Source organism: Notolepis coatsorum, assembly GCF_963971535.1.
Source record: "Notolepis coatsorum genome assembly, chromosome: 12".
NCBI lineage: Eukaryota > Metazoa > Chordata > Actinopteri > Aulopiformes > Paralepididae > Notolepis > Notolepis coatsorum.
In genome coordinates, this window is record NC_140176.1 from 70256927 (window position 1) to 70271249 (window position 14323).

A 14323-nucleotide genomic window follows, 5' to 3' on the forward strand; every position below is an offset into this window, starting at 1 on the left:
ACAGCAGCAGTTGCCCCTGTGAATCAAGTATGGCTCCCTAATGTGGAGAGATGGAGGCAGCTAAACTACCCCAAATTCTTTCCAGATAATTACTTCTGTCTAGTATTTGTATTCTAGCAGGTTAAACCATCTCATCTGCCCTACAAGAATATTCCAACAACATGAAACATATGAGCTGCTGAATATATTTTACAGGAATGTCATTATAGAGCAATGTTTGAAGTTGTGTGTTGGTTCTCAATTCAGGTTCATCTGGGTGCTGGTGACCCCTACACTCCTGGGTTTCCCTCCTTCAACCACACCCAGTTCCCCCCAGCTCGTTCGTCTGGCCTCCCTACTATCCCAGCCCAGACCATCACTGCCGACATGGCTGCTACTATCCTAAAGTAAGGCCATCTGCACACCATGATGGTGGAAATGGATTCTTTCTTTGACCGTATCAGCGGTACTTGAACCATAAGTCAGTCACACTTCAAAGTGGCTTTATTGGCATGACATGGCAGTACATATTACCAAAGCAAGTTAAATGTCTCAAAGCTTAAGGCTTTGCCCGCCAAACCAGAGAGAAGTCGGGTTTCATTGCCAACCGCTGAGCGCCAAACCCGACTTTTCTTGGGTTTTGATCTTTTTCCTTTTGATCCCCGTTCTAAACACTGAGCTTCCTGGATCTCCCTGGCACAGCTGCCTACGTTGGAATTGCAATGACTATCGAATCCCGCCCGGTGGCAGTATTGCCTACCCTTTTAACTGGGATAGTTTAGTGTGGGGCGTGTCTGCAAGAACTCCTCCCCCTCAGAGGGAATCAGGACGGAGCGATCGCTCTGAGATTTTATCGCCTCAAACCTATTGTTTCCCATATACACAAGTAATTATGATTGCGATGGGATCACCAGGATTATTCTTTTTAGAGTACCTTCTGGCTAAGGTAATAAAGCATTACATCACGCACAGGAGTGGGTTGTGAGAATTGGACCATGCCTAGGGGTGGTCGTTAGACCCCCCTATGGTCTAATTGTCACAACCCACGACTACAAGTGGTGTAATGCTTTTATACAACTGGCACATTCATCCAACCTTATTGCTATACAATAAACACATTAATTGAAGATTTATTGAGAACCATCCGCCAGAAAAAGTAGTTCCCACAAAAAAAAATAAGTTTCCTCCATGTGGAAGCAGCTCGGAAGTGCATCCAACTGTTCTCAGTAGGACATCCAACAAACTAACACATCCAACTGTCTTTCAACTAGGCATCCAACAAATTAAGACATCCAACTGTCTTTCACCTAGACATCCAACAAACTAACACATCCAACTTTTCTATAGTTTTTAACCTACTTTCTATAGAACTTCATTCTTAGATGCTTCTATAGAAAGTAGGTAAAACAAATTAAAAAAAGTTTGTCTTTGCCCTATAGGAAAATTAAAGTTTTCTTTGCCCTATATAGGGGGGGGGGGTTCTTTGCCCTATAAGATTTATTTAATTTTTTTTTAAACTTACTTTCTATAGAAGCAGTTGGGAGGTGCGCTGTTTTAAGTGAGCGTCGGTTATTGAATTGATTGCTAATTTTATTACTGTCCGCCTTGTTTCCAACTGGTTAAGTTTAGGCCCTCTTTCGAAGTTGGTTAGAGTTTGGAATCAGGGCTGGTGGTCTATCGCCCTGCTCTAAAGACGAACTCTAACCTTAACCAACTTCGAAAGAGTGCCTAAACTTTTTTTTTATCCACTTTTTCTCCCATTTTCTATATTTTCTCCCATCCCAATTTCGTATCATCCAATTCAACCCTCCCCTGTCACGAACGCTGTTTCTTGCGTCCCACAAGCCGGCTGCAATGTGGACTAAGTCATACATAGCACAAGTCCCCTCCGGTACTTGAGGTAACAGCAGTCGCATCTTTTCACCTGCGCAGCTCGATCTCTCAGTGGTGAGGAGTAACGCGTGGGAGGCTCATGCTGCCCCCGACACTTCCTGATTCTACTGCGCAGGCGCACCAACCGACCTGTAGGAGTCGCTGTTCACAACGCCCGATCCCCACCCATCAGTTTCCCACCCCCTAATACGGCCAATGTGTATTAGTATGAACGACCAGCTAAACTGAAAGCAATGTGGAGCGCTGGGCTCGAACAGGCGAGCCCAGCGTTTCCGCATTCGTGGCGAGCGCCTTGCCCACTACGCCACGTAGCCGCCCGAAAGAGTGCCTAAACTTAACCAGTTGGAAACGAGGCGGACAGTAATAAAATGTGCAATTAATCAATCTAATTTTAATTTTGTTCCACAATGACTCATGACCCATCAATTACATCATCCAACATTGTTTAACACTTTCGCGGCCACTGGGATGAGTCTAATTAATCTCAAGAGGACCGGGAAATGTAAACGGACGTGGGGCTGTTTGTAGAGCTAAATCTATACTTTATAGTATTGCTATCTGTCCATTCTCATTGTGAATTGAGACCATAAACCGTCCCTTCAAAATGGCTTAAAGAGAAAAAAAATCCATCAATACTTTCTCATTTTATAGCGCCGTGAATATAAGCTTTATACCGGATTTGGTCTAGTATATTTCCTGGAAGCCGAGATAATGGGCTAATAGCTAATAACGTTAAATCCAATGGCATTTCGGTTATAGATACGCTTCAGTTAAAACTCAAACTGCATATGATCGGCACGATCCTCACGCATGTATGCATGAAAGGGGCGGGCCGGGGATGTTGTTTCTGATGATTGATTACCAATAACCGCGTTAGCCTCATAGGCCGATCGCCTGGATGGCTATCAAAACGAGGCCCGATCGGGATGTACTTTACGTGAAAAAGATCTTACCGTGGTCCGGTGGGATCCCCCCGAGCATTTCCCCGTTATCGATCGCCATCTGGTAGATCGATATGTCCATTGGCTGATGATAAATCCCCTTATTGCATGCTGAAATCTGCGATGCAAATGTAATCCAAGCTACAGGCTGCAGATCCAGAATCGAGCTAACATAAAACGCCATTGAAAGTAAAAAAAAAATATCGCGATAGCGCCCCTAAGAGGATCTGGCCGGTATTGCACTTTGTCGAATTCAAAGAGTAGGGTATATCTGCAGTGGCGCTCGGCGACCTTGAATAGGTTATTAAAATGGAATAAAAGCAATAACAACTTCCCACGGATTTATCCTTGCTTCTGTCCACAACGGGTGGAATCGAAACACGGAGATATCCGTTGTTCGTCCCCATTGTGTTAAGAAACAAACATTCGCCGTGATAGAATCGTTTTTCATTTAGTCTTTATGACCCTATCACCATATCCTTTCGTAATGTTTACTGTCCGGCGTGTCCGCCATCTTGCTTTCACTTCTAAAAACGTGCATGGTGGAGTGATAGTAATGCGGTTGTCGGCGGGTCCTGGGACCAAGAGCGTGGGTTATTACAAATACCCATGTGTAAGTTGACTGTTTCAGCCAATCAGAATCGAGAAATTTGCATGCCGTTGTATAAGGTCTATTTACCTAAAACATGTTTTTGGTAACGGGAAAAATAGTGTAGAGACGGGAAAAGAGTGTGGCGGTCAATGAGTTAAAGGTGCTATATATATATTGGGGGTGACCTTCGATTTTTTTTTTGGAATTCGAAGCTTCGATTTTAATCCGAAGTGTCGAAATAAAATATTTTTTTATTTTTTTTATGTTGTGGGACTTGTACAGCACTTTGTTCAACTTTGTCAGTGCTGTAAAGTTTAAATCTTAGACAAACTAAACACTTTGCTTCCATGAAAATATTGTCATTTGAGGCTTTATAAAAGCAGCCAATGAACACAAATCTGTCAGTGCCGAGTCCGACCTCATCTTAAATAACAAACGGCATTGCTTGTGTTGTAATTAACAAAGAGGCAGAGTTTATTTTACAAAAAATAAATAAAAAATCATATATTTTACTTTTATAATCTAATTTTCGAATCTCATGCCCATCGAACGAAGCTTCGAAGTATTTAAGACAGCCCTAATATATATTTAAATAATTCATCCACAGAGCTTTTAGAAAGGTGTGGAATAAAAATATTGCCCCCCCAAACAAATTATTGATTTCAATTTTAATAATTTATCAATTAAATGTTTGCTGGTCTAAAATCAATGTTGCGTGCATGTATCCCCTCCCTACTTTCCAAACCCCACGTGGAATGCACCTGATTGGATAGATGATGTGCTGGTGCTCGAGTGCGACCTCTAGTGGCTGAATGTTGTCTATAGCACCTATTTTAACATCACAGAAAATGAACATAATTTAAAATAGAATTAAATGGGTCGCTCTCTCACTCCCAACAGGATGATGAGAGGCCCAGAGTCCAGCCGTACTTTTCAAGGCGCACTGGTCGGCGTAGCCTACAGGCTGGGAGGCGAGGTTGACGTCACCGTGGAGGTCAACAACGTGCCGGTCAACAGAAAGATCCAGAACGTGTTTGGCATCATCAAGGGCTACACTGACCCCGGTAAGGACAGTAAGCCAGGGCACTTCAACCGCTACACACTCATGCAAGTCTGTAGCTGTTCTTGGATATTTGTTTATATATACAGTTGCATAATGACAAAAGAAAAAGATGATGATTGTAAGTGGACTGTTTGTCTGCAGACCGGTTTGTGGTGTTGGGCGCCCAGAGAGACGCCTGGGGTCAGGGCTATGCCAGAGCCAAGGTGGGGACCACCATACTGATGGAGCTGGCCAAGGCTGTACATGACATGGTGGAGAACGGTAACGACAACACTTTTAATTTTTTTGTATCGTAATCCGTTGGATTTAGTCCCAATGTAATGGCATGAATGAATACTTTATTTAACAGATTGCATAATGGGTACAATACAGTACGGCTCAATACATACAATTGTTAAGGGGATGCAGACCTGAGAAAGACGTTTGTCTTGTTTCCATCAGGGTCCCCCATTTTCATTTCATATAGACATTTATGACATACACAACATACATGACATTTATGGCATAGGGACATATAGGTATTTAGTACTGATACATTTGTGACATAAGCGGTATTCAAATATACAGTACTGTTACCCCTAGATCCTGACAGAGTATATACATATGATGGGGAGGGGACTGTACATTAGGAGGGGGTGGGTGGGTGGGAGGGAAATATACATACGGCGGGGAGGGAATATATACATGCGGTGGGGAGGAGACTGTCTATTAGGAGGTGGTGGGGGTTTTGGGCATTTACGGTGGCCAGTTTCGAATTGCAGCCTCCCGTAGGTGCTCTTTAAGAGCGCTTTTGAATGTGGGCAGGGATTCACATTACTATTCCTTGGGTAGGGCGTTCCACATTGTTGTGGCATAATTGCGAAATGTGTTTAGTCCCTTGTTTGAGCCGAATCTGGGTTTAACATGATTTGTTGAGCTTCCTCTGGTGTAGTGGTTGTGGTATTCACTGACCTTTGGGAAGTATTTTGACATGTACATGGGCACCCCGGTCGTATAGTGTATCTTGAAGACCAGGCCCATTGCAAGTTGCTGTACTCTGTCGTCTACTCTAAGCCATCCTAGGTTGTCAAAGTGGGCAGGGCTGAGGTGGGTTCTGGGGTTCAGGTCAAGTAGTAGTCTGACCAGTTTGTTTTGTGATGTTTGTAATTTTGTTTTAAGCGCCTTTGAGGTGCTTTGGTACCATGAGGTGCACGCATAGTCATAGTACCCTTGAATGAGTGCTCCTGCCAGAGTCTTCAGGGTATTCTTGTTTACCAGAGAGGAGATCCAGTACAAGAATCTAGTTCGTTGGTTGACTTTTTTTTATTACATTGGATGCCATTTTGTCACCCTTAACACATTCAAAGCCGGCCGGATATGACCAAATTAGGGCTTGTAGGCCAGCGCTTTAATCAATGGGAGGATGGGGAAATTTGCGAGTGCTTAAAATATATCTTAAATTATGGGTTAGGGCTGCATGATTTTGGGAAATAATCTAATTGGGATTTTTCTGACGGATATTGCGATGAAATTTGCGATTACGGTATATCTTTTTTAAAGCAGCCCCACAGAGGTTTATTGCAAAATGCGGCTTGCATCTGGCCTAAGGGGTGGGTCTTTTCGGGACACCGAGCCTGAAAATGTTTCTTTTTTACCTGGGAATCGATACCGGTACCCAACGGTACCTTTTTTTTCTCTACTTTACTCTCCCTCTCTGAAGTCTAAATTTCACAACACACAATCTAAAACCCCTTACCTCCCTCTCCCAAACCGATCTTGTATCTCAATGGGACTTCCTGGTTAAAAAAATAAAATAAAAATATTTAAATAAATAAATGTAAAAAAAAAATGCTATATATATATATATATATTTTTTTTTGTTAATTGCATCATTCCAAATCGCGATTTTGATTTAAAATCGATTACCGGTAATCGTTCAGCCCTACTATGGGTCTAATACATCCGTGGCTTATCAATGACTTGCTTGCAGTCAACATGTACGAAACGGATTGTTTTTTCATCAGTACATTTTTGTTTTATACCGTTTTGAATAAGGGTATAGTTTTGGAGATTTCTAGTAATTCCAGAGAGACACGATAATAGCCCTTTAGTGGAATACACAAAACGCGGTGTAATTTTTCTGCTGATTATCGAATCTTCCTGAAATCAATGCTAGATCATCATTATTATCCTTGCTCGTGCATACATGAAATGGCCCTCGTAGCACGGCCCGCCCCCCACCTCCTGCACCCAACGGAAAACAGCCACACATACACACACAGATACAGCGTCGATCGGCGTAGAAATACATATCAGATCAACGATCAAATTTATATATAATGTTCTTGCCTTGTATCTGATGTAATGCAAAAAGATTATTCCAATTCCTGATCGCCATTCCAAATATGTATCGCTTTTATTGTAGGGCTGCACGATTTTGGGAAATAATCTAATTGCGATTTTTCTGACTGATATTGCGATTGCGATTATAATAAAATTTTAGCATCCCCACAGAGGTTTATTGTAAAATGCGGCTTTCATCTGGTGGGTCTGTTTGGGACACCGAGTCTGAAAATGTTTAGTTTTACCTGGGAATCGATACCGGTACCCAACGGTACCTTTTTTCTGTACTTTACTCTCCCTCTCTGAAGTCTAAACTTCACAACACACAATCTAAAACCCCTTACCTCCCTCTCCCAAACCGTTCCTACAACAATAACAAAGGAGCAAAGGAGATCTTGTATCTCAATGCGACTTCCTGGTTAAAAAAAAATTTATTTGCTAATTTCATTTCAAATTTCGATTTAAAATCGATTAATCGTTCAGCCCTAGTTTATTGATCCAATGTTACTGTCCAAAAACGCATAATCCACGCTCCTCCAAGCCTCCCCAGTCAATGTGGTAACACGATACTGCTTGCCCGAGAAGGGAAACCCGGACCGGAGTGTTTTTTCGGATGCACATTCCCAGCCAATCCAATCCAATGATGTGCAATACCATCCGGGAGACAATAGGCGGCGGTATTTGCCCTTTTGCGAGCTCGGACCCATTCCCAACGATAACATCAGGTTGGATGGATGAAAATGAATGGATATCTCTAATAAAAGAAATAACGACCAAAACCCGACTATACTTGTGATTGGCACTCAAGCGATGGCGAGTTAACCCGACTACTCGTGGTTGGCACTGAATGGGTTAACGCAGTTGGCTCGTGGAGCAGTTTGCACCTGGCAGCGCTGTTGGCAGATATCGGGAAGGGGGGGAAACTAAACTCAAAATGAGGGAGAGGGAAGCTCTTAGACATAATGGTATTTTTCACCATTTGTATTTAGTTTATTTTGTAAGCTTGCTTAATTTGTATTTTCATGACTCATTGCATCATCTTTCGTCATTGCATTTGTTTGTCATGTCATCCCCAAATAAATGAGTTTGAGCACACCTGTCCATGGTGCTGCTGTATTTTTAAACCCAAGTTAGGCACTGCAAGTGGAAATATTTTCTCATTTAGGAATATTTTGAGTGAGAAATTAAGATGTATTTAATGTTTAGTTAAGAGAATATAACCCGCATTATCATATACTCCAGAATAAACTTTTCATTGACCGTGTTTCCAGCGTCTACTCCTCATGACCCTGACGAAACGTTGTACATTAAAAGTTTATTCTGGAGCGTATGAGTGTGCAGGTTCTATTATCTTTATTGTGATTATTACCTAACCCAGCACCTAAGTGAGTGATGTGCTTTGGGCGGACTATTGCCCCACCGTTACGATCCAGGCATCTAAACCGGCTGTCAAATGTGCACTCGATCACACCGTGCGTTAGCCGCCATCACCTATACAAAGGCACATACTTTTCCCCCACACATTTGCAATGAATATTGTTTGTCATCCATGTCTTACAGGGCTCGAAATTGCGACCATTTTAGTTGCATACGCTCCCGAAATTGTATCTGCAACCTCAAAATATAATTGGGAGCATTTGTGCGAGTGCAAATAATTGTTCTGGTGCGACCCTCCCTCCCGAACGTCCCTTTCTCTGTACATTCGCTAGTTTGTACACTCGGTATGTTCCTTGTGAGTTGACGGTGACCATTCTTCTAACCAATCAAACGTGAGCTTGACGTTCTTGCCTTTAATGCTGAATTTAGATTTTTTAAGATTAGCCTTCAATCACTCCCTTTTGTAGCACTCCACTGTCACGTGACCGAGAGCTAACGCGTTAACTAGGCTCATTAGAATTTCTTTGATGTTACCTGAAAACAAACGTTTATTATAAATGTATTAACGTTACCTAACTAGCTAAATTACCTAAAATCTAAAGATGAAGCGAACGATTACAGCATTTCTTTGTAAAGTTAACGTTACTCAAAACATAACAGGTGTAGTCGCGTGGCTGCTGAAACGGTTGGCGATGTGGATGCACCAGCCGCGGAGAGTGGCTGAAGGACTTCGAATGGCTTCGGTATGAGAGCGGCGCAATGCACTGTGTAAAGCCTGTGGGACGGAGATCGCAGGTAGTGCGTTTGCAACGGAGTCGACACATTTTAAGCGTGAGAGCTTAACGAAGCACGGAGACTGATTCAAATTATCAATAAAAAAATCTTATTACATAAGGGGTGGGCGTGAGTTACTCACGGCTATGAGAACTCGAGCCAGCTTCAGGGCTGTACGCTAAGCTTTTTCACTAGGGGCACACTTTTTAAATAACTATTTTACCATTATAGTAGGGCTGGGCGATATGGCCTCTAAATGATATCGCGATATTTTTTGGCCATATCACGATACGATATATATCGCAATATTTTGACATTTCCTCTAGTCTAAAGCACTTAAAAATGCTTGATTTAACCCTTTGATGCATACAGTCACGCCAATATGATTATTATAATAAGTCCCTGCAACATATGTTTGCATTATTAAACCATGAAGATGCTTTAAAAAATAATTTAATGAAAATGTACTAAGAGTAGTCTACTGACGCACTACTAAAAACTTTTGGGTGCCTTTTTTTGCACAGTACTGTGTTTTCTATCCACTTTAGCCAAACACACACACATATATATATATATATATAATATATATATATACACACACACTACTGTGAGAAAATAATAATCACACACACAAAGGGATAATGGCTTATAGCAGACTTAATGATTTTAGAATATTTCAGATAATGAAATTAAATGTTTATATCATCAACTATCCAGTTAGTATTTATACTGTCTGTAACGTTTGGCTACTTTAAATCATTGAATGTAGAGAGAGCTGTACTGTATTGCACCCATTCTGCAATCTGTTAATAAAGTTTTCAATCAATCAGAGAGAGAGAGAGAGGGGGCGAGAACGAATGAGAGAGCCAGCCCCCCCCCCCCCCCCCGGGTTTTGTTCTAGGTTCGCGTTTGATCGTCTAAGCTGCCGTAGGTGATGACGTCACACTCGAATGTAAACGGGAAGCGTTTAACAGACGGAGATGGAAAGTGGATGATATACAGTAACAGAAACGAATAGCCAATAAATATGAAGTTATGTTTAAACTTCTGTTGTCAAGCGTTGTCAATATAACCCACCCCCTTTCCTCCCGAATGGAACTAGTGTTGTGGAGTCCGCTTTGACTGGTGTCCAGGGTTAGCAGCAGCTAACGCTAGTTAGCTTAGCATAATCCTAATGGTACCGTGGATAGCAGCTAACGTTAGCCCATTGCTCGTGTCAATCAAATTGCATGTTATTAAAGGTCCGCGCTGGTCTGTCTAATGAAATTGCAACCGCAACATTATGCCCTGGTTGTAGGCTAATGTTTTATCCAATTTGTATGGATTAATTTAGGAGTGAAATGCGAATGAAGGGTTGCAATCACTACTCGCAAGCTTGCCCCCAGATGATATTTTCCACTCGCACCGGCCAGATTAGGGGGCAATTTGCGACGAGATGCTCGCAGTGTACAGCCCTGAGCTTGTGAGAATTTGTTGTAGCCAGCTAGCGTTGATGCTATTCAATGCTATCAACATTAGCTAACTAAATAAATACAATGACAGTAACGTTAATGTTCAGAATGTATCTTATAGCTACAACACAATAACTAACGTTAATACAATTACATGCATCATTGTTTACGTCGAAAGGACTGGACACGGGGACAAGTTAACACTTTCTCTGCCAGAGACGCCTAAACTCGTCATTCCCCGCCATGCTAATTCTGCCAATGACGCCGTAACACGTCATTGAGATCAATATTTCAAAAATCTGTGATCGCAATCATATTTCTCCCCCGGAGACTTGAGATCTACTGTTGATCCCCTCTCAACTCTCCAACGGTTCAAGAGCGCCATCTGGTGGCCGATCGGCGGATCGCCCAAACCGGAAACGGAAGCTGGTGCTCATTCCAATTTGGTCCGATCACTCGCTAATAGTCCCGGGACTCGAGCTAGACACAATGGATAGCAATCCGTTACCAATAACTCGATAAACAACATGATTTGGACGTATATACTATTATACAACCTGGAGATGGATCGCATATTTCAACATCCCATAATAGGAATATTTTTGCTCATCGCTCAACGCTACGAGGAAGCTACGGTGAGTTTCAGCGTTTTTTTTTTACAGTGTTCGATATAAACTGCTCTAATGATCATATCACCCACACTAGATGAATCATCTAACGTTGGCCACGGAATTATAAACGACCCCCCCCATCCGGTCAACATCAGATGATAAGTAGTAACTTCTAGAAGCACGTCCATTTGAAATTTTTTATCTCGCGCAGATCGCTATCAAACTGTATTTGATCATCAATATAATGCATTTAGGGCTATAAATCACGTTCTGGAGAAAGCTGCAGAAAACGATAAAAACATATTTATACTTTAGACCGTATTTTAGTATGAATATGTGAATGAAAAAGTATAACGTTCCTACGTCCTGAACGATAGATAATTGACGTTGAATGGGCCATAGTAATGTCAATTTAGCAATACAATTTAAAAAGTTATAGCCCTGCAAAGAAGGGGAACTTCTCCATAGACAAATAGAGCTGGCAGAGAGGGGTATAATGATGTACATAAGCCTGGCGAAGAAAGTGTTAAACATCAATTAATTTAATACACAACAGGTAGTTTTGAGCTGTGCTGTCGTGCCTACGCACCACAGGGCTATTCTATTATATATGGCTTTGACGCGCTGCCGATTAAAATCCTCCTCATCATCGATTGCCTGTAGCTGCATACTAACCTAAAGTTAGTTGTTCACCAACAATCTCAACATTGTATTATCGTTAACTCAAACACAGAACCAGACGACACCAGTTGTCCGCTCATGGATATGTTCTGCTAGTAATAACAATACTTCCGGTCGGGGGGTTTCAAAATAAAAGGGCAAAGTCTAAAACACTGGGAAAGATGTTTATTTTGTACAGCATTTTCCTCCACAAGTAATTGATCACTACTCGAGTACATCATACAAGATACTTTAATGCGATCAATCGATCTGGATGAATCTTTTTAAATGCCCATCCCTATATTGTTGGTGCTCCTTACATTTTCGTGGGTGCTCCTACATTTTTGCTGGTGCTCAACTTTTTGAAGTTGGGAGCACTGTGCTACCAAGTAAAGTTAATTTCGAGCCCTGTCTTACATCATTCCATATAGACTGCTGTTCCTAAAAAAAATGTTTTAGTCGTGCACAGACTCAGGGAATTTGGCAACCACATTCGTTATTATATTACTGGCGTTGCACACCTGGGTGTTGATTGAATACGTTTGCTTCCTATTTCTAAATAAATAAACTTTATTTATAGAGCACCTTTCATACAAGGATTGCAGTTCAAAGTGCTTTACATAATAAAACAAGCGGCAAGAGCAATGCATAACAATTGCAGCATGATACAAAATCTAAATCTCGTTAATCAATCAATAGGCAGACAACATTGTGGAATCCGACAATGTTGAATAACTATTTAAATAAGATTGCATGGGATCTCTGGGTGGCTGGCTCAATATCATCCTTGATTTCATCAAGTAGATCACTAATTGCTTGAGCTGGCAACCTGTGTCTCGGCTGATTTCGGTCACTCTTAACTCAAAAGGTCATATTCTCATTAGAAATATTCTTTCACAAGCATGCCTGGCAGTAAGATGCCTTCGCCTGCCAACAATTACTGTTGCCATGATCACCTGAGACGCTGGCAATGATGCCCCTTTATAAATGCACTTAGTTACCACCAAATCACTGAAGATGTAAATAGCCCTGCTTTAAACCTCTTTAGCCCAAGCGGTTGATATTTAAAAAAAAAAAAACGACATTACCTATTCCAGCTTTGTGAACATGAGCTACTCTTTCCCAAAGCCAGAAACCAGAGAAGTAAGACTTAAGTAAGACTTGTGATGACATCCAAGTAGGGGTGCACCGATGTATCAGTCGGGTATCGGTATCGGCCAATAAGTGCCTTGTTGACTGCAATCGGCCTTTCGGCCGATAAGCTCAAATGTGCCGATGGCAGTAGCCGATAAATATCCATCAATTTGTGCCGCGTCAAAAGGCAATTCAGTCAAGCGACCTGCTGACAACGCCGCCCCCACACACACACAAGCTACTGCATCAAAGTTACTACCGTACTTTTCGGACTATAAGCCGCGGCTTTTTCCCAAATTTTTCGACCCTGCGGCTTATATAACGGTGCGGCTTATATGTGACTCAACGTGACCAAACCCGAAAATGTAAAAATCTAAATATAGCTTTTTTGACTGCATTGAAATGTTATTTATCTGTTCCCTTATTTGCTAAACTTAATACAACTTGTAAATGAGTTAATTCTTGTTATTTGTCCGACAGTATTGTGTCCCAATGCTAATTACATATGGTAATTAAACATTAAAACACCTGCGGCTTATAGTCCAGTGCGGCTTATATATGTACACATCATTCAATTTAGCTGCTGCGGCTTATAGTCGGGTGCGGCTTATAGTGTGAAAAGTACGGTACTTATGATTAACAAAGACATTCGTTTTGTGGCATTAACGTTATATAGTTAGTGTTACACGTTCAATAACATCAGCATATTATTTACCCAAACATAGCAAGTAGCAAGCATTACTCTATTCATAGCTCAATTCCTTCCGTTGCTCAGAGCCCGTACTGAGTTGTACCCATTCTGCAATCTGTTAATAAAGTTTTCAATCAGACAAATGTATAGAAAAGCTTTGTTTTATTATAACATTCGTTGCAGTAAAATCATTATGCCTCGTTTGGTCATCCTGTGGAGCGCTGGTAATCTATTCGTGGTCGGCGGATAGCCAACGTTATTAGCGTGTTGGTTTGTTCTCTCGCTGCAGAGCAATGGCGGCAATCCAGGAAGTAAAAAACTAATACGCGCTTGCGATTGGTGGTAACAGCAGAGGCGGGTGCAAGCGGTGTGACGTAATTGGCAGAATCGACTGTCAATCAAAATTATTCTGTTGCATTGCATTGGTTGAGAGCTCTGGTTGAGACAATAGTATCCAGCTGCAGCCCGGCAGACCATACTGGGAGAGAGATAGTGCTATTTCTTGATGTTTCCTTTTTTTAAGTAAGTAAAGAGGCCTATGTTCATATCGGTGAGCACAATTTGTAACACAAAAAGAGAGACGTGTAGCCTATTTATTTAATATTTTATTTATTCACTTGATTATTATTATTTTATTTGTTGCCATGGCTAAAATAATAGTCAAGCATAGGGCTAAAACATTTTCATAAACAATAATATAATTTTTTGTTATTTGGTTATAATAAGGGCTTTTCTATGCATTTGTCTTGATTGATTGATTGAAAGCTTTATTGACAGATTGCAGAGTGGGTACAGCTCAGTGGACCAGAAAAAGACTTTCGGCTTTTTTACATAA

At 41.4% G+C, this 14323-nt stretch overlaps 1 protein-coding gene across 1 annotated transcript in view; it reads left to right on the plus strand.

The window, feature by feature from the left end:
* The window catches only part of tfr1b (transferrin receptor 1b), a 41428-nt gene that overhangs the window by 11016 nt on the left and 16089 nt on the right, over positions 1-14323 (plus strand). Inside the window, exons 9-11 of the mRNA XM_084326416.1 lie at positions 247-386; positions 4306-4469; positions 4610-4729. Of these exons, the coding sequence (XP_084182542.1) occupies positions 247-386; positions 4306-4469; positions 4610-4729 (424 nt within the window). The remainder of the gene's footprint in view (positions 1-246; positions 387-4305; positions 4470-4609; positions 4730-14323) is intronic.